The sequence below is a fragment of the Heloderma suspectum genome, chromosome 1, assembly GCF_057233095.1.
Source record: "Heloderma suspectum isolate Gila_16-S chromosome 1, 16-S_ref, whole genome shotgun sequence".
In the NCBI taxonomy this organism is placed as follows: Eukaryota; Metazoa; Chordata; class Lepidosauria; order Squamata; family Helodermatidae; genus Heloderma; species Heloderma suspectum.
The window spans coordinates 156,330,995-156,355,336 of NC_139458.1; the positions used below are offsets into that span (position 1 = coordinate 156,330,995).

A 24,342-nucleotide genomic window follows, 5' to 3' on the forward strand; every position below is an offset into this window, starting at 1 on the left:
GCAAAGATGTAAAGGTAATATATCTGCAAGTACATGGGAGAAGGGATGTAGAATAGACAGATTTGTATCTCTCCTTTTTCCCTTACAGGTTCCACAACATCTGGAGTCCATAAAATGCAAATTGGTCCAATTGCATTGCAGGTACAATGCGGAGATATCACCCAAGAAACCACAGATGTTATAGTGAACATATCCAATGAAGCATTTAACCTTAACGTAGGTATGTTTTGTAACCTGCAGGGTTTCCCTGGAAGATTTGTTTATAATCTGGGAGCAACTGTATGCCTGTATATACTTTCCCCCAGTGGAGGCTCCAATGTCATTGGGGCGGTAAATCCGCTTGGGGTCTGTCAGAAACAGTCAGAACTCTAAAGGAGCTATCCAAGGTGCACTTTAGATAGTTCCTTTAGAGTTCAGACTGAAATCCAGAGCAGATTTACCGCCTCACTGACATTGGAGCCACCAGCCTCCACTGCTTCCCCTGCATCCTTTCGGGGTCCAAGAGCTATGAACCTGATCCCTAAGGGGGAGTGCAACCTCCTCAAGAACAGGTTGAACATCACCTAGCTGGGCAGATGACTCACCCACCAACAGTACCTCCATCTTGTCTGGATTGAGTCTCAGTTTATCCAGTCCATTACCTCATCCAGTTCATTACCTCATCCAGTTCATTACCTCATCCAGTCCATTACCGTGCCATGGCACTGATTCAGAACAGCCACCTGCTGAATAAGCATTGCCACCTTTTCCCACTCCATGTGATTGCAATATTGGAGAATTTGCTGTGGGCATAATGGAGCAGCTCGAGTCTGTTTTTGTCTTTCTCTTAAACCTCTGCAAAGAGTTCTATAAATAACATTGGAGAAAAGAGCAAAGTGCACATCTACTCTGAAGAGAAGGGAAAGCTGCAAACGTTCTAGTCTCAGGAACTGCCCCCCATGCAGATAACCTCCCAGAGATCCCATGCATGTGGGCAGTTTGGTGCTCTGTGTCATTCTGCTCAAATAGTAAGGAGCATCTTACCATCCTTCCAGATGCAGATGTGTGATAAACTGCTCCTCTATATGAGTTGGAGGAGATGGACTCTAAGGCAGAGACTTCTATTTTCTCCCAGTTCTGATCGGTGTTCATCATAAGAGCACCTCCTTGACTCCAGCCACGCATGTTCACATCCGCATTCTTAGGTGCTCTTGTGCTCCTACATCATGCACCAGAGTGGGAATATCTTTCAGTATTATGGATGGCAGCTGACTTTCTGTGGGATTTGGAATATGTCCATGCTTCACGGAAAGTATCTCCATTCTTGCTTAAAATCTGGCAGTGAGACTGTGCTGCTTGACATCTGTAGCTCCTATCTGGAGTTGGCCACTTTAAAAGGAGGTCAGATGCCCAAGTACAGATCTGATTTTATGTGGCAAGTTGTGGTTCATACGTTGCCTCATGGTCCTTAATGTGTTGAGGGAAGGGAGGTTCCGGCTCTATGTGACGTTTTAAACGTGACCGCTTTATGTTGTTTTCCCAGACAAATGTGTGTTTTTAAATTTATTTCAAGGTGTTTCCAAAGCAATTCTGGATGGAGCCGGACCAGAAATGGCAAAGGAATGTGCTCAGCTAGGTACAAATCAATGTTCATGAGCAGATCTCTTGAAGCACTGGAGGCTCTTATTTAAATGGAGGTTGGTGGTGAATGTCAGCAGCCCTCTTGGCCGTGGGGGGAGGGAGCCTGTGGCCATGTAGCAATGGAGGACACGAGCACTCCTGTCCAAAGATGACCATGAGAGTGACTATTGCCCATTTGCCACTCTTCACTCATCTAATCCTTGATGTGGTAGGTAATAGCCATCATACGTCCTCAAGGAGTTGTTGTTGTTGTTGTTGTTCAGTCGTTAAGTCGTGTCTGACTCTTCGTGACCCCATGGACCATAGCACGCCAGGCCTTCCTGTCCTCCGCTCTCTCCAGGAGCGTGCTCAAGTTCATATTCATTGCATCGGTGATGCTATCTAGCCATCTCATCCTCTGCCATCCCCTTCTCTTTTTGCTTTCAATCTTTCCCAGCATCAGGGTCTTTTCCAGTGAGTTTTCTCTTCACATTGGGTGGCCAAAATATTTGAGCTTCAGCATCTGTCCTTCCAATGAGCACTCAGGGTTGATTTCCTTTAGGATTGACTGATCTGACCAGTTACTGGATCCTGAATATGCATGGCCAGTGCTAAGGTGGCCTCCGTGACCTGGTGAGAAAGCTTAACGCTGTCGGTTATCTGCACACAGCTGTAGAATGTACAGAGGCATCTAAGCTGCAGAAGTTAGAGTTAGGGGCTGTTGCTCAATGGTAGAGCCCCTGCTTTGCATGCAGAAGATCCCAAGTAAAATCCCTGGCATTTCCAGGTAGGGGTGAGAAAGAATCCTGCCTGAAACCCGGGAGAGCCGCTGCCAATCAGCATCGACAATACTGAGCTAGATGGCCCAGTGGTCTGACTTGGTATACTGCCGCTTCCTGTGCTCCTTTTGCAGGAGCCTTGTTTTGTGTGCCGCTGTGGGGCATGATGCTCAAGGGTCATTAACTGTTTGGCTGGGCTTGGTAGCTGATAACGATTTCTAGTTGTCGATGAGACTCTGCTTCCTGCTTTACGCTGACAAAGTTAGCACATCGCTCTTGTCCCTGTGCCCTGGGAAGGGGATTTTACTGAGGAGGAGTGGCAGGTATAGAGTGTGTGTTTCTAGCAATTCCTTCCCTCCAGCCTACGACACTGGCCCTGTATCATGAACCAAGCTTCAGATTGGCATCCTTTTTGAAAGGGGCACACTCTCCCTTTTCCTCAGTCCCTGGTGAGAGCGTGTAAACAAAATGAAGTGCAGTAACCTTCTTACAGCTATGATGGAGAGTATTCAGGGGCTTCTCTGGCTAATTGCCAGAACTAAGCCCTTGTACTATAAACTCTTTGCTGTTCCCTCTTTGAAATGCCCAGACAGCATTGGCATTGTTAATGCTTGTTAGCCGCTATTACGAAGGAGGACTGTCCCCTTAAACAGTTTCACACAGTGGCGTTTACAAAACCACATAACCAAATTTGCCTTTCTTCTAAACAAAACTGTATTGCTTGTCAAGGTAGCAATGGTACAAAAACCAGGGCAGCAAGTTGGTTAACTCGGGTTGTTCATTCTCTCTCTCTCTCTCTCTCTCTCTCTCTCTCTCTCACACACACACACACACACACACACACACACCCCACCCCCCTGCACAGTGAGAATGTTGTAGAAGGCAAAATATTATTTGCCAAGAGAAAAAATATTGCAGTTTCAGTGCTGGGAAAACAGGCTCTCTCTGCAACAAAGCTGTCACCTTAAGAAAGGAGATGTGGATCCCATGCACAAGAAAGGGAGACATTGTCTGGAAAGTCTTAAGATAGAAGGCTTGTATTCCTACTGAGTTAGATTCTGTCTTGTTTGTTCCACATCTCATTTGCCTTTTTCATTTCAGCCCCCCAGGCTCAGAACAAGCTCATTTGCACACAGGGAGGAAAACTGAGGTGTAAAAATGTCATCCATCTTGTGAACCATCCTGATACCAAAGCACAAGTCTCCAAAGTTCTCATGGAATGCGAACAAAAACAATTCACCTCCGTTGCCTTTCCTGCAATTGGGACAGGTCTGTATTGAGTTTTGGGGGAAAGTAACTGTGCAGCAATAAGCAGAAGAGGGCGCAGTGTAACTGCCAGTGGTGTTAGTGGTGGTGGTCTAGAATGCCCCAGTACTGCACCGCTATACAAAATGAACTGCATGGAGAAGGTTAAGATTATATCTTGGCATCGCTGGTTCTCCTTTGCTGAGGTTTCTGAAGAGGTTAAGGGGGGACATATTTGGCCAGCAAGAGCTTTGCTACATAAGGCATTTATTGTGTGCTTGTCATTCTGGTTGTTTACAAGTTGTTCAGAGGTTCTTTAGATGATGTTCTGATCCTCCAGCTTCACTTTTGTGTCTAACCAGCATTTTCGGGGAGGTTTTTTAGAGCAGGGGAAATGCAGCATTTAATTGTGAAAGTGCAATTTCCTATCCTGTATTTGTGCTGTCCCGCTATAGCGCCGTGCTATCTAGATGTTACGTAGTGGAAAAGCAGGAAAGGAAATGCTCCTTGTGCAGTGACTGGATTTCAGTTCTGTGACGAAACTGAAAGTAGATGCAGTGAATTAACAGCCATTAACAGCCTCGTATAGAGAACCTCTTTTCTACCCAGTCTTGGGTAGAAAAAAGGTCCCTTTCCAACCTCTTGATAACCCTTCCATTGATAGGATATAAAAAATAGGGAGCAGAGGATACGTCCATCAATATAGGCTTATCACATCCTATTTGGGGTAGATGTCAATTTTCTCATGCTATTCAGCAGAACTAGAATAAACTCCCAAATCAGAAGTCCTGATTAATTTCAGAGTTGTGATGGACTCGTTTTTAATCCAGCGCATCTTGCTTGTCCTTCCTGCAAGAAGCTATGAGTACCATTGCTAGCATTCTTAGGCCCACTCTCATCTAGATACTGACCAGGGTTGGCTCTGCTTGGCTTTTTAGATGGGACTACATAAGACACCATCTGTCCTTTTTCTGCTTCCTGGGTTGTGATAGGTTTCCAGAAAAGGAAGACTTGCTCACTTTTGCCATGTGGGTCCATAGCACCATTGATACAGCATAGATCAGGGGTGGGCAACTTGTAGGCCACAACATCTGGTTTTACATCACCAGGCTGCTGCTTATGGCTTCCTAAACAAAGGACAACGGGCTTCAGTGCTCAACTTCTGGTTCAAATTATCAGTGTTAGCATTTCATAAGCTCATCTGAGGGTGGGGGCTGGAAACTGTAACACTTTAGCAGGCCATGTTTCTCTTTGTACCTGAAGGCTGGCGGAATAAAACAGGATGCTTGGAGGCAAGGAGCACACTTCCCATTCATTCATTCATTTATTTATTTTTTTCTTGATCGTCCATCTGTCCGGTCACCCAGCCACTCGCGGCGATGTACAATGGTACAATTTAAAACAGTAAAATTATACATTAAAACATTTAAAAATACCCTAACCCATCCCAAATGCCTGCCTGAATAACCAAGTTTTCAGTGCGTGGCGGAAGCTCATTAAAGAGGGGGCATGGCAGAGGGAGGGAGTTCCACAGAGTGGGAGCCACTACAGAGAAGGCCCTCTCCCTCATCCTCACCAGCCTAGCTGTCCTGGCTGATGGGACAGAGAAATGGCCATCCGAGACTGATCTTGTTAAACGGCCTGTCTGGTGTTGCTGGAGGTGCTCCTTGAGATAGGCTGGGCCGGAACCATATATGGTTTTAAAGATCAAAACCAACACCTCCTTTAACACCAGAGTGATGCGATCATGCCGGCGGCTGCCTTTAATCAGGCGAGCCACTGCGTTCTGCACCAGCTGCAGCTTCCAAACCGTCTTCAAGGGTAACCCCACGTAGAACGCATTACAGTAGTCTAGACCAGGGCATGTACTACCGATGGGAGCAGATGGTCAGGAAGGTAGGGGCGCAGCTGCCGTATCAGATGGAGTTGGTACAACGCTGTACAGCTCACAGCTGACACCTGAGCCTCCATGGACAACTGGGAGTCTAAAATGACCCCCAGGCTGTGGACCTGGTCTTTCAAGGGTAGCCATGCCCCATTCAACACCAGGTCAACATCCTCCAACCTACTGTTGTCTCCCACCAGAAGTACCTCAGTCTTGTCAGGGTTCAGCTTATTCTTCCCTTACCACAGTCTAGGGACTGCCATGCATTCTTAGTTAGAGTCAGGCCATCTAAGCCAGTGTAGATAGTTTCAAGAGAGCTTTGAAACACAGGGCCTCTCCTTTTGCAAATGAAGCACTGGGGTTCAGCCTGTATCCTGTGGTGCCTGCTTTATGGTCATGGTGCCTGTGTGTCATGACCATCACTTCTTCCTTGGATGGGAATCATTTAAAGATAGTTATGCATTTATATTCCCTTGCTTCATATATTTAAAATCTGATGGTGATGTCATGAATTGTAGACTGTAAGTAGGTAAGGGATTTCTTTGGGTTTCTTTTTATTTTAATTGTGTTTGATGTTGCAGTGTGTTAGTTGTCTTGTGGCGTTCTTGATGGCTGTCCGTCGGGGTTCAGAAAGAACCTCAGGCCCGGGGGCCAGATGTGGCCCTCCTGTGGTCCCAGTCTGGTCCTTCTGGTTTCCCCAGGTGGCCACTCCTCCTTCCTGTGGCTCCCCCTCCCCTCCCCTGCCCTGCCCAGCAATCATTTGGTAGTTTCCTGCCTTTTGTGCAGGTTTTCCCCATTCTAAAGGTTGAAATGCTCCTCCCAAGACATAGTTACCAGCAGCAGGAGCTTCAAGCTAAAATATGCCAATGTGTTTTGTATGTTGGCCCTGCCCACCACTAGATTCCGGCCCCTGACAGCTGCTCTGAAATGGAATTTGGCCCTCGGTCTGAAAGAGGATCAACAGCCCTGCGTGTCGATATTTGTGACTGTGAGCCTCTCTTAATCCCATTGATTAAAGTGTGATATAAATCAACCAGACAAATGGAAATAATGCCCTGGGGCTGCAGAGTGAAAGGGAAGTGCCCCCATCCATCCGCTGGAAGCCACTGAGAGGTTGCGCCCCCGTCCCCCCAGGAAGAGCATTGTGGCAAGGGGCAGACCAGCCTGGCCCCAACCATGAGGCAAAGGAGGAGCCACTGCAGGGAGTTTGCTCCCCTCCCGCCAGAAATAACACTTGGTTCCAGCCACCAGTTGCCTTGGGGCTGCAGAGCTGAAAGGAAGCAGGCCGTGGCCCTAGGCACTGGCCAGGGGACAGAGGGCTGGGGTGTGTGTGTGTGTGTGTGTGAGAGAGAGAGAGAGAGAATAATCTATTGCAGCCATCTTGGGGATCATTCTATCAAAAGGTGGGATATAAACCTTCTAATAAATAAAACCATCATAAGAACAAATTATCAGTTAGGTTCACTGGCTCTGTCTAGTCTATGTTGCAGTAGGGCTCTGTACTGGGAGATGAGGCACATTCCTCATTCCGTGGCAGGTAATGTTGCAGGCCAGACAGAAGGAGCCTCTCTGTTTCAGCTACTTACAACACAGACGTCTTGTTACCATTGCAGGTAAGGCAGGGCGTGATCCCGTTATGGTGGCCGATGACATGCTAGATGCCATCATAGACTTTGCAAGTAAAACCTCTGCCCCAGTGGTGAAAGACATTAAAATCATCATTTTCCAGCCACCTCTACTAAGTGTGTTCCATGCAAGTATGCAAAGAAAAGAAACTGCAGCTGGCAAGCCTGGTGCACGCTCATCGAAAACCATTTTCTCTAAAATAGCAGGTGAGTAGACGGGCTCCTTTTTGTATGTAACGTCTTGACTGCAGGTGCATCAGTGAAAAGCGTAACTTGTCCCCGAACTGATGTTATGTTGCAGAATTCTTTACCTCCAAGAAGCCTGTGGAAGAATTAAAACCTGCCATCCTTTTGGAGAGAGCTGTGGAGCCGGCCATTTTTCAGATTTGCGGTGAGAGCCAGAAAAACGTGGAAGATGCAGCATCTTGGATGAAAGATCTGATTTTAAAGGACCAGACTGAAATCGCTGTCACAGATGAATGGATCTCAAACTTCGGAGAAAGCGAGTATGAGAAACTGCGCAACTTCCAGGCGAAGCTGCATATTGTCATTAAACTTGAGCCTGGAGGCTCTGCTCCTTCACTCCGTGTCCTTGGTTTAACCAGAGATGTCTTGAATGCCAGTGCAGAAATTCAGAGGATGATCAGGAGGGTCCGAGAGGGCAGAGAAGAGCAGTCCAGGGCAGAGCTTCTCAGCAACCTAGTAGAGTGGAGGTATGAGGACAAGGGGGAATACAAAGCCTTCGACCCTCTGACCAGTATGCACATAGAAGCTGCAGCACAAGCTCAGGGGATGCATGAAGTAACCATAGGAAACAAACGCTACAGAGTGGACCCAGACAAACTTTGTGCGGTGGATGACCAGGGGGCAAGCATTGCTCTTCGGCGTATCTCAAAAGCAGAAGGTACGTTTTCAAAACTCAGCTCTGTCCATCATTCCTCCTTGTCTGCCCCTTTGTCTGGGATGTCTGCCCCCTTCAACATGTGTGCATATCAAGAGTTTCGCCCCAAGTAAAGCCATGACTGATATGCGCCTTGAACCTTGATCTGAGCCCAACTTCTTCTCCATTGGATGCACTGGACACTTGTGAACATCCAACGTTGCCAGCTGTGCAACTGTGTTGTGATATCTCTTCCCTCCCTACCCCTCCTCTTGTTCTGGGCAGACACTACGTGGTTCCGTAACACTGCCTGTGTTATATTCAAGGACATGTGTCCCTCTCATGAGATACAATTTGGCATGGCTTGGCACAGCCTTCCCCCGCCCAAGCAGCATTCTGGACCATCAGCCATGCTGGCTGAGGCTGATGAAGTTGATGTCCCAAGACATCCGGAGGCACCAGGGTGGGCAAGACGGGCATAAGTGATGCCCGTGTTCAGTTGTATCTATTATTGCTTGGAACAGCATGAGTCTTATTTGGAAGCATGTGTTGCACAGGCACATGTTTTGGCACATAGCTTGCAGCAGCTGAATCTCTTAACTTGGAAGTGTTCCTAAAATGTTGAAAAGCAGCATGTAAAAGCAGAGCCAAACCCAACTGCGGTTACAGCCCAGGGAAAGCCTGGGTTGCTTTTAGTCGAAGCATTTTTTTAACTGTGCCGGTGCTTGATTAACCCAGTGTCCTGTCTCGTTCGGTAAAGGCCCATGCAAATTACTGTTTCTACCTCCCTCTTGCCTAAAGGCTTAGGGGCAGGTAACAAGTGTTTTAAATGGATGCTCACCCGGTTACACTCATAACAAACCGAAATGCCCCTCATACGTTGGCTTAACCTTGGCTGTTAATATTCAAGATGGAAGATGTCCTGAAACAGGCTTGCCTGTTTTACTCCTAGCACAGCTTAATTGTGCCATGTTCATTAACTGCTCACAGCACTTCCTGAGGAGTGGGAAGACATGGAACAACTGCGCATCAAAGTGGTGGAGCTAAAGCCAGACATGAGGGAATATCAACGTGTCCAGAAGTTGTTTTCCCAAAGTTGCAAATTCACTGCAGAAAAGGTAACCATTTTGGTTTTCCTGGGCTTCCTGGATTGGCCAGTGATAAATAGTAAAAACAACAATACAAGGGAGTCGTGTTTTGCTTGCTTTTCTGTGTGGGTTCTCCTCCCCCCAGAGGTGGCTGCATCGTGTGTTCTCAGACTTTGGGACACGCAGTTGCTTGTAGCAAATGTAAGCCTGTGAAACTGGCAGGCACCTAGCTCTGGCTGGTGGTTCCTGTGAAGTAGACCCAGGGATGGGGAACGTCAGGCCTGGGCCCCAAATCCAGCCTTTCCTGGGGCCCCAGTCTGGCCCTCTGGGGTTCCCCAGATTAGGGCGCCAACGGCCCATGCTGCCTTTCCCTGGCCCCACCCCCTTCCCCCAACCACCAATCATTGGTGGCTTCCCAGCTGCTGTGTGGTGTTTTCCCCATTCTGAAAGGTTGAATCGTCTCTCCGAACGCTTGGTTACTGGCAGTAAGAGCCTTAGACTACGATATGCTGGTATTGTTTTGTACTTTTGGCCCCACCCCTTTTGCCTTGGGCTCTGCCCCTTTTGCCTTCACCAAAATACACCTCCCAAGAGGTTCTCTGAAACTGAATGTGGCCCTTGGGCTAAAAGAGGTTCCCCACCATTGAAGTAGGCAGTAGTCGGGGTGTCCCCAAATGAGGCTTTTATGGTGCCATTGCCTTGAGTCATTCACAGAATGTTACTTTGGTGGTGGTGGTTTCCAGACATCATTGTCTTCAACTCGTAACCTTCCTTTGTTTTGTCACAGCTTCTTCCATCTTTTCTGTCACCTCAGAAAATCCATTGAGGAAAAGACAGAATAGCTGCCCCAGTGCCCTCTCAGAGGGCGAGGAGCCCTCAGTCTGGAAGCACTCATGGTGTGAGGACTCCTCTATCTTTCTCTCCCCTTGTACACCTCTGCATAGGCAGAGCTGCTATAGGAAGGATGTTAAACAAAACGTGAAGGTGTTTGTTGTGTTTCGTAACAAAAGTTTTGTCCCTTCTCAAAACTCTGCAGAAGTGGACCCACTTGGCCAGCATGAGACATGCTCAATGCTTTGAGTGATGCAGATCCTTCAGCAGAACTTTCAGCTGGTTGTACTCGATGGCCTTACAGGCCCCTTTCAACCCTACTATTTTATGATTCTATGATTACACCCTCTGACAGCCTTGCCCAAGCTGGTGCCTGCTGGAAGTGTTGGACTATAACTCCCATCATTCCCACACAGTATGGCCAATGGGAATGATGGGAGTTGCAATCTCAACACATCTGGAGGGCACCAGGTTGGGGAAGGCTGCTGTATGGGGTCTTTTCAGCCTTGGGCCCTAAGCCTAAGAGAGTCCTTGCTCCTACAACTAGCCATCACCAGAGGCAGTCTGGCAGAGTTCTGTCCTCTGCAGATGCTGCGGAACATCTGTGGTCTGTGGAGACGTCTGTCTCCCCCATTCACTGTGGTGATTTTCAGGAACTCTTTGCCTGGAGGTCCATAGTGGGAGCCCCCTATTACAGTACTAAAATGACTGAAACGAAGGAATTTAAGCTCTGTGGAAAAAGAACTCTAATGCTAAGTGCTGGTGCGCTGTTGCTGTACTGGACACACTCTCAGGTCTTTTCTGTTGGAGTTGCATGCCCAAATCTGGGAGACAGGGTAGAAAATGTGTGGGCCTTTGGAGGGGATCCAGAAGTCGATTGATAGAGCATTTTTCTAGGGCCTTGATTGAGTGGACCAGTTCGCACAGCACGACAGCCCATAGGTTTAACAACCCATGGGCTGTCGAGGAGGAGGCAGGGGGCATCTCCTGCGTGCCTGCCAGTTCCACTTTTAGTCAGCAACCCACAAGCAGCTCCTTTGTAGGTTGCTGAGCATGTCATCTGAACCTGGAGCACTGGGTTGTTTAGGGGCTAAACAACACAGCAGTAATCCCAGCAAGTAACCATGGTGCATCACTGGGTTGTTTAGTCCCTAAATGACCCAGCAGTCTGGGTTCGGGTGACATGCTCAGCAACGTACACAGGAGCTGCTTTTGGGTTGCTGATTAAAAGTGGAAGTGACCAGTACACAGCAGGCACCATGCCTGTACTCTCCCATTTGTGCACGACGGCCCATGGGTTGTTCAAGGCATGGGCTATTGTGCCATGCAAACCAGGTCTATGTGTGTTAACTGCTCAGAACAGAGAGAATCCTCCCATGACTTTCAGATTAATGTAAGCAAATTTGGGAGCTTTTTTGGGCTGAAAGGTGGCAAGTTAATTTTGTTTTCATCTGCTCTCATAACAGTCTTTATGCCAGGCTTTTGCCTATCCCATAAAGATACAGGCCAAGTTTAGAGGTGGGCTGGGCTGGTTTAGCGGCAAGAGTAGTGGGGGCTCTCCAGGAGTTTTTGGTTGAGAATTTGTATCTTTGAGGAGTTATTCTGAGCAGAGCCCGGCCAGCTCCTTGGTATACACCTGAGCTGAGGGCAATGAAGCAAGAGGGGAGACGGCTAGAACGCAGGTGGAGGAAAACTTGTGCTGAGTCTGACCGAACACAGGTAAGAGCCCACTATCGAGCCTACTCTGTGGCGGTGAGGGTGGCAAAGAGGCAGTTCTTTTCCACCAGCATTGCATCTTCTCAGTGTCGTCCGGCGGAGCTTTTCCGAGTGGTTCGCGGCCTGTTACATTCTGGGCCAGGGAGAGAGACGGTGGAACCCTCGGTAGCACGCTGTGACAGGTTTGCGCAGCACTTTGAGGATAAAGTCGCTCAGATTCGTCATGAATTGGACACCACGATTAATGCAGTTCCATTGGTAGAGGCGTTCAGAGCACCGTCTGGTCCAGTTTTATTGGATGAGTTTCAGTTACTGAGGCCTGAGGATGCGGACAAGGTGCTTGGCCAAGTCCGATCGACCACTTGTGTGCTTGACCCTTGCCCTTCATGGCTTATTAAATCAAACAAGGAGGGGTTGTCCGGCTGGGTCCAGGAGGTTGTAAATTCCTCCTTGAGAGAGGGAGTGGTGCCTGCCGCTTTAAAAGAGGCAGTAATTAGACCACTCCTGAAAAAGCCTAACCTGGACCCAGAGGATGTTAACAATTATAGGCCAGTGGCCAACATCCCCTTCCTGGGCAAGGTGCTTGAGCGGGTGGTTGTAGGACAGCTCCAGGCACTGTTGAATGAAACGGATTATCTAGATCCATTTCAATCGGGCTTCAGGCCTGGTTTTGGAACGGAAACTGCCTTGGTCGCCCTGTGGGATGACCTTTGTCGGGAGAGGGACAGGGGGAGTGCGACCCTGTTGATTCTCCTGGACCTCTCAGCGGCTTTCGATACCATCGACCATGGTATCCTTCTGGATAGGTTGTCTGGGTTGGGAGTTGGAGGCACTGCACTACAGTGGTTCCGCTCCTACTTGGATGGCCGATTCCAGAAGGTGGTGCTGGGGGATTATTGCTCTGTGCCATGGCAATTGTGCCATGGGGTTCCGCAGGGCTCTATTCTATCCCCCATGCTGTTTAACATCTACATGAAACGGCTGGGGGAGGTTATCTGGAGGTGTGGGCTGAGGTGCCATCAATATGCGGATGACACCCAGCTCTATCTCTCTTTCTCATCAAAACCAAGTGAGGCAGTGGCTGTTCTGAACCAGTGCCTGGGCACGGTAATGGCCTGGATGAGGGCCAATAAACTGAAACTCAATCCAGACAAGACGGAGGTACTGTTAGTGGGTGGTTCGTCTGCCCGGCTAGGTGATAATCAACCTGTTCTGGAGGGGGTTGCACTCCCCCTAAAGGATCAGGTTCGTAGTTTGGGGGTGCTCTTGGATCCAGAACTGTCACTTGAGGCACAGGTGAACTCAGTGGCACGGAGCACTTTTTATCAGCTTAGGCTGGTATACCAACTACGCCCTTATCTGGACAGAGATAGCCTAGCTACAGTTATCCATGCTCTGATAACTTCTCGTCTGGATTACTGCAATGCGTTATACGTGGGGCTGCCTTTGAAAACGGTCCGGAAACTTCAGCTGGTCCAAAATAGGGCAGCAAGATTGTTAACAGGGACTGGCCTGCGAGCTCATACTACGCCAGTACTTTTCCAGCTGCACTGGCTGCCGGTCCATTTCCGGGCCCGATTCAAAGTGCTGGTGTTAACATTCAAAGCCCTTAACGGCTTGGGGCCAGGTTACCTGAAAGATCACCTCCTCCCATATTTGCCTGCCCGGACCTTAAGATCATCAGCAGCGGCCCTTCTCCGTGAGCCCCTGCCAAAGGAAGTGAGGCGGGTGGCTACTAGGAGGAGGGCTTTTTCTGTTGTGGCACCCCGGCTCTGGAATGAGCTCCCTAGTGAGGTTCGCCTGGCGCCTACATTGTACTCCTTTTGGCGCCAGGTGAAGACCTTTTTATTTTCCCAGGCATTTTAGCTTTCTAAATTTTTATCTTTGCTGTTTTAAATCTGTATTTTAAACTCCTGTACTGCTGCTAGGTTTTATTGTGGTTGTATTGTTATATTGTGGGTTTAATGTTCTATTTATTTTAAATTGTTTTAATGTGTGTTGTTTGGTTTTAGTTTTTGTGAACCGCCCAGAGAGCTTCGGCTATTGGGCGGTATAGAAATAAATAAATAAATAAATAAATAAATTAAATTGTGGAACTATATCCTTGATGAGGGCCACCTGGCACCAACTTTGTTATCTTTTTAGCGCCAGATTAAGACCTTCCTCTTCTCGCAGGCATTTGGCACAATATGATAAGATTTTAATCAGGTCCTGGATTCTTCTTATTGTTGTTTAAAATGGTTTAGATATGTGTGTTTAGATATGAGAGGCAGCAACTGTTGTGCACGAAGAGCAAAATGGTCGCGCAAAATTCCCTTCATTAGTTGGTTCCCACTTCCTGTTCAACACTGCGGCTATTGGAGACAAGCAGACATGTTTGGTTTGATGCACCCTAAGGATCCAAATGTGTTGCTTTGTTGAAGTTATTTTAAATTTCCTTTGCAGGTGATATGGCATATTGGTTATTGTCAATTTACTGGCTTTTTTCTTCATTTGTAGATTGAGAGGATCCAAAATCCCTACTACTGGCAGGCATACCAAATAAAAAAGCAGGAGATGGATGCCAAAAATGGCACTAGAACTAATGAGAGGCTCCTGTTTCATGGAACATCCAGTAAATCATTAACTCTCATAAATGACTCTGGGTTTAATCGGAGTTATGCTGGAATGCATGGTGAGTCGATGATCAAAACGCATATCTTGAGAGGATAGATCCTTTTGATGTTTTCACGTGTGTAAAAACAAAACAGTGTGTGTTCTGCAAACACATGTATTGTACAGGTAGTCGTTGAAGAGCCAGGATTGGCTGGCCTTGCTGTATGTTCAGTGGCAAACCTGGCATTTAGTGCTTAATGTGTGAAATAGCCACGTTTGTTTGCTGAGAACAACCAAAAGGCCTTTCTGAGGTTGGGTCCTGAGTGCTGAAGCAAGAGGCCTAGCCAGGTCTGTATATGTCAACATGCTGTGTTCATGTGGTACGAAAGGCTGTGTCTTAAAGGCTCCTCTCCCTCTGGAAGATGCCGTTGGCAGCTGGAGGAATGCTGAAAGTGAGGCCACCTCTTGGCCCATCCCCGAGTACTTCTGATCCTTCTTTGCTACTTCAGTTGGATCATTTACAACACTCCATTTTTCGACCTCCAGCTTGTATAATGGAGTGTTTGCTGAGCTTTGTGTGCTACAAAGAGGAGAGAATAGGCAAGCGTTCCTGTTCGCTGATTGCTGCAGGGGTGAGCAACCTGCAGCTTTCCAGTGATGTTGGACTCCAAGTCCCACCATCCTCAACCATTGGTCATGTCGGGCGGGGCTGCTGGGAGCTGCAATCCAACATCATCTGGAGGGCCACAGGTTCCTTGTTTGTCCTAACTGGTAGGAAAGGCAGCAAGGTAAAGCTGTGTGCCAGTGGGCACAGAAAGGAGGTGGAGGCAAAGGAGCAGAAACGAGGTTGGGAACCTCAGGGTGGCAACAGCACTTCCCTAGAGGTGATAGTGCTGTCTGTTACCTGGGAAGGTTTCCCTGTACCCTGAATTGTGGGTGAAACTGTCAGTTCAATATGATAATTCTTGATACTGATACAGACGTTACCGCAGGGTGGGGTGGCCTTAAAGAGTGAAAGGATAAAGGCACTGCAGAGTTGCCAGCTGTTTAAAGTTTTCATTTACCGTTTATATTTTTATAGCTGCTGCATTTGGAAATGGAACCTACTTTGCTGTTTGTGCCAGCTATTCCGCCCAGGATACCTATTCAAAACCGGATGCAAATGGGACAAAGTACATGTACCTTGCTAGAGTACTCGTCGGGGAGTATTGTGCCGGATTGGCAGGATTAGTTGTTCCACCCCCAAAGAACGCAACGGACCCCACAGTTCTGTTTGACAGTGTGACTGATAATGTGACAAAGCCCTCCATGTTTGTCATTTTCAATGATATCCAAGCGTACCCAGAGTATCTCATTACTTTTAAGAAATAATTATTTATTCAGTATTTTCCCCCTGAAATCTTCCACTTCCACTGAAACATTTCCTCTGAAATCTTGTATCATGCAGACACTTATTGAATAAATGAAAGTTGGCTTGGACTACTTGGGCAATAAACGTTCTTCCTTGAAGTTGGAAGGAAAGCTGGGAGGGTCAAATCTCTTTGGATTTCTTGGAGTCTATTTAAAAACAAGTTCAAAAATATACCTGTGTCACTAATGAGCAGAGGCAAGGAAGCTATAAAAGGCAAGGGGCTTCTTTTATTTAACAGCAACAACCAAAGTGAAGGCTTGCCCAATAAAGAAAATTAAACATGAGCACAAATGCTGGAACAAGAAGTCTAAGTTGACAATAGGCAAACAAAAAGGAGCTGGGGTGGGAAGCCGGAAATTACAGCATCATCAGCTTAACTTCCAGCAAAATTCCTGGAAATCACAGACCTAGAATTATTAAATCTTATTGACTTTCAGAATTTTGTGCCAATATTGTATACTTCACCTCCCAAAAAGTTTTTGATAAATCCAATGGTATAGTGGAGACAGGGCTCTCAGCAGTACAGCACTGGCACTTTTTGTTAACCGGAGGTTATCTGTCACCTCCCCCCCACCCCCAAATTCCCTGTTCCTTCTGAGCTTAGCTACAATGCTTACAGGAGCTGGGGGTGGGGTGGGAATGAATTTTCCCAACAATATGTTCTCTGTTGTAGTGCAAAGTATTTTGGGGCAGCTTAGTCTTGGATGAGCAATTAAGACCCATTAGCTTTACAAAGATGTGCTCCTGGTGAATATGGGAACTGCTAGAACTGGTTTGTTGATCAACACTTCTGCCTGCATTTTTGGACTCCCACAGGAACACAGGAAGCTGCCTAATACTGACTCAGGCAATGGGCCACCTAGCCCAGGATCCGCGACATTTATTGGCAATGGGTCTCTAGGGTTTTAGGCAGGATTCTTTCCTAACTGGCCTGGAGATGCCAGGGATTGAACATAGGACTTTCCGCATGTAAAGCATGTGCTGCCACTGAGCTGGAATCCCCTCCCTCTCTTTAGGGGCATGGCTATGGGGACTGTCGTGATGAGTGCCTGCATTTCAACGTTTACCACTACACCACTGGAGAAATCCCTCGTCTAAGCACTCATGGGATAAGAGATCATAACTAGAAGGGTCTGACTGAACAGGAAGCTGAGGATAGGAACAAATGGACAGTTACCATCATGGAGGTCAATAATTAGAGGTGGCCCTTGAAGATTAGCTGGCCTCTGAGGCAAGCAGTGAAGTAGCTAAGTTTGTGGATGACACTGAATTATTATGGATGGTGAAAACCCAAGCAACCTGTGAAGAGCTCTAAAACCATATTGATGAATTGTATTTAAACACATATATACCACCCTTCTATTAAAAAATAAAATATGCAAAGTGCCTTAGAACCCACAACTCAATGGCAACAGTAGAAGTCACAAATCTGCAAGCTGGTCAGTTAAAAGCACTGGAGAATAAAAAGGCCTCAAGCTGACACACACACAGGATATTGATGGGGATGCCACATCAGCCTGCCTGGGAAGAGTGTCCCATCAGAGGGGGCACCACCGCTGAAAAGGTCGCAGTTGGCCACCCCCAGTGCTGGCGGGTGGACAGGTGGCACAGGAGGGTGTTACCTGCGCACTCTCATTTTGGCTCCATCCCTCCATTTTGTCTTGCAGATTCCATCTTGTCACCAACTGAAATGTAAAATGAAATCAGGGAGACCTCCAGATGAGGAAGTGTTGTTATAATTGGTGACTTCAATTTTCCTCACACTGCCTGGATAAATGCATGTTCTAGTCACAACAAAGATGCTGAATTTCTTGATGCCCTAAACAACTGTGCCCTAGAATAGTTTGTCATGGAACTGACTGGAGGGGAGGAGACCCTGGATTTAATCCTAAATGGTGTCGCCCAGGACCTAATATGAGATGTAAATGTTGTTGAACCAACTGGAAATATTGACCACAGTGCTATCAGATTTCATATATTTAAGTGGAAAATTACCCAGGAAGCTCAGCACAGTCACATTTGAGTTCAAAAGAGAAAACTTCTCTAAAATGAGGGTAGTGATGAAAAGGAAGTTGAAAGGGGGAGTCAAGAGAGTTAAATCCCTTCAAAATGGTTACAGGTTACTCAGAACCACAATAACAGAAGCTCAGCTTAAATGCATACCACATGTTTGGAAATGTAGCACCAAGTCCAAGAGGTCACAGGCATGGTTAACGAGCAGTGTCAAGGATGCTATTAGAAAAAGAGAGCTTCCTTCAGAAAATGGAAGCCTTGCCAAATTGAGGAAAGAAAAGGGAGCACAAGCTTGCACAAAGGCGATACAAGCAGACAGCAAGAGATGCAAAAGTGTTTTGAAGATCATATCGCTAACAATATAAAGGCCAATAATAAAGAATTCTTTAAATATCTCAGAAGCAGAAAACCAGCTAGGGAGGCAGTTGGACCATTGGATGACAATGAAGTAAAAGGAATACTAAAGGAGGACAACAAGATTGCAGAGCAGCTGAATGACTTCTCATTGATCTTCACTGCAGAAGATGTAGAACAGATACCTGTGCCTGAACTGATGTTTTCAGGAAGGGAGTCTGAGGAGCTGAGGCAAACGGCCGTAACAAAAGATGAAGTTCTCACCTTATTGACAACTTGAAAGTAAATAATCACCGGACCCAGTTGATATCCATCCTAGAATTCTTAAAGAACTCAAATATGAAATTGCTGATCTTCTAACCAAAATATGCAACATGTCCCTAAGATCAGCCTATGTACCAGAGGACTGGAAGATGGCCTATGTAACATCAATTTTTAAAAACGGATCCAGGGGGATCTGGGAGATTACAGGCTGGTTAGCTTAACATCTGTTCTGGGTAAATTGACTGAAAGCATTATTAAAGATAAAATTAGTAAGCATATAGAAGGACAAGGCCTGCTGAAAAAGAATCAACATGGCTTCCGCAAAGGTAAGTCCTGTCTCACCAGACTTTTAGAGTTCTTTGTCAATGCACATGTAGACAGGGGTGATCCGGCAAACATTGTCAAAAGCCTTTTGTCCAAGTAAACGAAGTCCCTCACCAAAGACTCCTGAACTGACTTAGCAGTCATGGAAGAAGAGGACAGGTCCTCTTATGCATCAGTAACTTGTTAAAGAACAAAAAGCAGGGAGTAGGAATAAATGATATTCCCAATGGAGGGAAGTAAACAGTGGGGTCCCACAGGAATCTGTACTGGGACCAGTGCTTTTCAACCTGTTCATAAATGATCTGGTATTAGGAGTGAGCAGTGAAGTAGCCAAGTTTGCCAATAACAACAAATTATTTAGGGTGGTTAAAACAAAAAGGGATTGTGAAGAGCTCCAAAAGGATCTCTCCAAACTGGGAGAATGGGCATCCAAATGGCAAATGCAGTTCAATGTAAGCAAGTGTAAAGCGATGCAAGTTGGGGCAAAAAATCCCAACCAAGTATAACCTCATGGGATCTGAGCTAGCAGTGACCAACCAAGAAAGACCTTGGGGTTGTGGTGGACAGTTCAATTAAGATGTCCAGCCAGGGTGTGGCCGCTGTAAAACAGGCAAATTCCATGTTGGGCATAATTAGAAAAGGAACTGAGAATAAAACTGCCAATATCATACAGCCCCTATACAAAATCTATGGTGCGACCATACTTGGAATACTGTGTACCGTTCTGGTCACTACACCTAAAAAAAGATGTTGTAGAGCTGGAAAAAGTGCAGTAAAGCCAAACTAAAATGATCAAGGGGCTATAGCATCTCCACTATGAGAGAAGGTTACAACAGCTGGGATTGTTTAGTTTGGGGGAAAAAGGAGGGTAAGACAAGACATGACAGAGTTGTACAAAATTATGCATGGTGTGGAGAATGCAGACAGGGAGACATTTTTCTCCTCATAATACTAGAACCCATGGTCATCCCATAAAACAGACTGGTGGGAGATTCAGGACAGATAAAAGGAAGTACTTCAGACAACGCATAGTTAAACTATGAAATTCACTACCACCAGATGTAGTGAAGGTCAGCAATTTGGATGGCTTTATAAGGGGGTTAGACAAATTCTAGGAGGAGAAGCTATCAATGGCTACTAGTCCTGATGGCTATGTGCTACCTCCAGTATCAGAGGCAGTATGCCTGTGTATACCAGTTGCCAGGGAACATGGGCGAGATGGTGCTACTGCACTCATGTCTTGCTTGTAGGTTCCTGGCCAACAACTGGTTGGCCACTGTGTGAACAGAATACTAGACTAGATTGACCCATAGTCTGATCCAGCATGGCTCTTCTAATGTTATTATGTTCATATTTAACCTTCCATTAAAGCTGCCATGGAATGAAGAGTAGAATTCACACCAGAGAGAAGGAAGGAGGAGAGAGTGTAGCTTCTTCCTAATCTCTTAACCACAAACTGTTAAATTAGCACCAAGTTTCAAAAGCAGTTTCATTTGTGAGCAAGCCATTCACAAAAGCTAGGAGTGCCCCTTGCAAGAATGGATCATTCAGACCTTTGGACTGGAACAATTAAGTCAGAATTCCATTGAACAATACTCACCACACACATGCAAGAAGGAAGTGTGACATACCTAAGGTGCTTTTTCAGGTAGCAACCTAGGAAAAAAGAAAGCAACTGGAGAAGGGAATGGTTTATCTTCTGTTTGTATGAAATACTATCACCAAGTCCATTTTCCAAACAATCCCTTCCCTCCCACAAAACCAGTTACTCCAGATTCATCTCTGATATCCAGCTCCTGTACACTTTATTTGTTCCCCATCTCCTTGGCTACTTGTTTGGAGGGGAAAGTAGAAGGGAGAGGAGAAGAAGAGGGGCAGATCTTCCCTGCTGTCAGCCAATTCCCTTTCACAATAAGAATTTTGAAAGGCTGCTGTCATATTTACTCCTTCACACTTCTGTCATATACAGTCTTAATTAGTTGTTCATCAACATTTCTCTTCATAACATGGTTTTCCTTAAAGATAAACTTTGTAGATAACCTGGATAAAGAATAAGTGCACTTGACAAACTGCTACAGGTGCTTATTTTCCGTTTAATACATTTAAGTCCTAAGCCAGAGAACATACGCAGTCCAACATGCAGCAATTTCCAATGAGCTCAACAGAGTTTACTTTGCACTACAAAAACATCACTGCTTTTATTCCTTGAAGTGCATCAGTTGCATAACTAAGGGTGCAATCCTATGCATGTTTAGACAGAAAAAAGCCCTACAGCTCCGAGCATTCCGCAGCCAGGATCTGAGCCAGCAAGCGAAAACCCCACAAGAAGAATTAAATAAGGTCTTAAGAGCCCGCCGCTTCCGAGGGCTGGATGCAGCTTCGGCGCCCCCGCTTTGCCCCCCGCTTTCCCCGGGACTCTCACCTCGCTGGCGCTGGGGACGCGGTGCTGGCAGACAGGGGAAGCGCCGGCGCAGGCTGGGCCGCGACCCAACAGAAGCAGCGCGGCGCAGGCGGCGGGGAAAGCAAGGAGCGGCCGGCGAGGAGCGGGAGCCCGCCGGCCCCTCCGCGCCGCCGCCATCTTGCCGGGCCCTCCGCTCCCGCCGCGGCCGCCCGGCTGCCGGGCGCCGCGCTTCTATAACCCAATGAGGCCGCGCGGAACGAGGGGGGCAGACGCCTATTGGGCGCGCCTCCCCCCGGCGCCGGCTGGGGCGCGGCCTCCGCGGGGCGGAGCGCTGGGGACGCCACGCGCCGAGTCCCTCGGCCAGCCACTTAGAGGAAGGGGAGCCTGCCGCGGAGCATGATTGGGTGTCGCGCAGTGGGTAGGGCGAAGGTCCAGGGAGGCGGGCGGGCAGCGGCGGGAGTTGCTGCAGGAGCGAAAGAGGACTTGGCAGCCTTCCCCGGGCAGGGGCTCGCCCGATGTTTCGCACCGCGAGTCCCAGCATTCCTGGCCACTGACCTTGCTGACCGGGGCAGATGGGAGTTGAAATGCAAAACCTCTGAACTGGAGAGCCCCGGGGGCGGGGGGGGGCTCGTTTACCGCGCTATCCTGTGCACGTTAAGACGGAAAAAATGCCCTACAACTCCTAGCATTTCCCAGCCAGCCGTGCTGTCTGAGGCATGCTGGGACTTGTAGGGCATTTTTTCTTTCTAAACATACATAGGATTGCTCCCTTAGTCTACTTAGTACTTAAGCTGGAAAAAAGACCACACAGTGCTTTTGAATATGTCATTGGTAAAGTGAGTCAGAATCTTCGCTTTGCTATCAAGTCTGCCCTGAAGGGAGATTAATCATCTTGCGGTTGAGATCATCAGGTTAATTACTACAGAATTACTGAGGGATAGCTAATCTTGAGAAATGCTGTGGTATGCTCTTATACTCAGGTCAGCTTGAGTGCAATGTCCCAGTAATTTGCTGTAGCAATATTGTAGCTTCCTTCTTCCTTCTTAACATCCAGCAGTGGAATAGCATGATGAGAATCTGGGGACTATGTAAAAGCCAGAACAGCCAGCCCCTTAAAAACAAAAACAAAAAAAAATGCCCCAAACAATGGCATGTGTTAGAGACACTTGACAACAATATTTTAGGACTGAAACCCTTACCGTATTACATTATTATTAACCCCATAATGCACAACACATATAGAATGGAATGGCCTGGAACTGCAACTTCCAAGCCAGCCTAGCCAACCAAATTCATCAGTCACACATAACTACATGGGAGTGGTGCAATGAGCCATAAAATTTCCACAGAAGCCACGTTCTGATACCTATTCTACGCAATAGTCCATATTCTGAAAAATGGCCCAGAACTCCAACTTCCAACTGAGCTGCATCAACTAAACTCACCAGTCACACATGATCAGATGGGATTGATATAATACGCAACAAAATAAGCTACAAAGAGGTTGCCAGCACGGTTAACGAGCGGTGTTGAGGGAGCTATTAGAGAAAAGAGAGCTCCTTCACAAAATTGAAGTCTTGCCCAAGTGAAGAAAACAAAAGGGAGCATGAGCTTGCACAAAGGTGATGCAAGCAGACAATATGAGATGCAAAAAAGTGTTTTGAAAAGCATATCGCTAACAACATGAAGGCCAACAATAAAGAATTCTTTAAATATCTCAGAAGCAGAAAACCAGCTAGGGATGACAATGGAGTTAAAGGAATACTGAAGGAGGACAATGAAATTGCAGAGAAGCTGAATTAATTCTTTTCCTCTATGTTCACTGCAGAAGGTATAGGACAGATACTTGTGCCTGAACTGATGTTTTCAGGAAGGGAGTCTGAGGAACTGAGGCAAATAGTGGTGACAAAAGCTGAAGTTCTCAACCTTATTGACAAATTGAAAGCATATATAGCACCGGCCCAGATGGTATCCATCCTACAGTTCACAAAAACTCAAATATGAAATTGCTGATCTTCTAACCAAAATATGCAACATGTCCCTAAGATCAGAATATGCAACATGTCCCTAAGAACATGTCCCTAAGATTGGGGCAAAAAAAACCAACTTCAAGTATAACCTGATGGGATCTGAGCTAGTAGTATCTGACCAAGGAAGAGATCTTGGGATTGTGGTGGACAGCTCAATGGAAATGTTGACCCAGTGTGCAACCACAGTTAGAATACTGTGTGCAATTCCGGTCACTACACCTAAAAAAAAGATATTGTACAGCTGGAAAAAGTGCAGAAAAGGCTGCAGCAATTCCCCTATGAGAGAAGGCTACAACAGCTGGAATTGTTTAGTTTGGAAAAAAGGAGGGTAAAGGGAGACATGGCCTACAAAATTATGCACGGTGTGGAGAATGCAGATAGGGAGGCATTTTTCTCCCTTTCTCAAAATACTAGAACCTGGGGTCATCCTATGAAGCTGATTGGTGGGAGATTCAGGACAGATAAAAGGAAGTACTTATTCACACAGTGCATAGTTAAACTACGGAATTAGCTACCACAGCATGTAGTGATGGCCACCAATTTGGATGGCATTAAAAGGGGGTTGGACAAATTCTTGAAGGAAAAGGCTATTAGTGGCTACTAGTCTGGATGGCTATATGCTACCTCCAGTACCAGAGGCAGTGAGCCTATGTACACCAGCTGCTGGGGAACATGGGTGGGAGGGTGCTGTTGCGCTCATGCCCTGCTTGTGGGTTGCTGGTCAACAACTGGTTGGCCACTGTGTGAGCAGAATGCTGGACTAGACGGATCCTTGGTCTGATCCAGCAGGGCTCTTCTTATGTTCCATAGAAACCACGTTTCAGTAGCCATTCCAGGCAATAGTCTATATTGGGGGGGGGGGAGGCCCAGAACAGCAACTTCCAAGCAAGCCAAACCAACAAGATTCTCTAACCACACATACTGAATGGGAGTAATGGAATGAATCACAAAGTGGTTCACCACACCAGGCCTTTTATCCTGCAGTTTACCAGGGCTTCTGCTTCTGGATTCTTTGAGGGATTAAGAGCGGCTCCTTACAGGGGCTGACATGTGGTGTTAGCCTTTCTTGGCAAGTTCTTGCCGAGTTCTGTATGTTTCATTTTACAGCCACTAGATGGCACTGCTGTAATAGCATCATTATGAAAGTACATAGCAAGTAGGGATGTCATGGGAGTCTGAGAGGGGAGGGGGCTCCAGCAGACTCCGGACCACCATTTCTTTCCTCTGCCTTTTACTATGTATGTAGCTGAAGAAATCCTTTTTGTTGCTTTTAGCATCCCTCTCTAACTTCAGCTCGTTCTC

General features: G+C 46.8%; 2 protein-coding genes across 2 annotated transcripts in view; one reads left to right on the plus strand and one right to left on the minus strand.

The window, feature by feature from the left end:
- The window catches only part of LOC146358322 (protein mono-ADP-ribosyltransferase PARP14-like), a 41,061-nt gene extending 25,336 nt beyond the window's left edge, over window positions 1-15,725 (plus strand). Inside the window, exons 11-18 of the mRNA XM_084807773.1 lie at window positions 89-220; window positions 1,553-1,615; window positions 3,480-3,647; window positions 7,122-7,340; window positions 7,435-8,037; window positions 9,004-9,131; window positions 14,148-14,322; window positions 15,325-15,725. Of these exons, the coding sequence (XP_084663899.1) occupies window positions 89-220; window positions 1,553-1,615; window positions 3,480-3,647; window positions 7,122-7,340; window positions 7,435-8,037; window positions 9,004-9,131; window positions 14,148-14,322; window positions 15,325-15,614 (1,778 nt within the window). The 3' untranslated portion in view covers window positions 15,615-15,725. The remainder of the gene's footprint in view (window positions 1-88; window positions 221-1,552; window positions 1,616-3,479; window positions 3,648-7,121; window positions 7,341-7,434; window positions 8,038-9,003; window positions 9,132-14,147; window positions 14,323-15,324) is intronic.
- An 844-nt stretch (window positions 15,726-16,569) lies between these two features.
- LOC146358323 (uncharacterized) lies at window positions 16,570-21,551 on the minus strand. The gene is made up of 3 exons (XM_084807782.1): window positions 21,032-21,551; window positions 20,210-20,265; window positions 16,570-17,339 (listed from the first exon to the last, which is right to left on the minus strand). Exons 1-3 carry the CDS (start codon window positions 21,549-21,551, stop codon window positions 17,193-17,195), a joined length of 723 nt encoding a protein of 240 aa, XP_084663908.1. The 3' UTR covers window positions 16,570-17,192.
- Window positions 21,552-24,342: the final 2,791 nt, after the last annotated feature.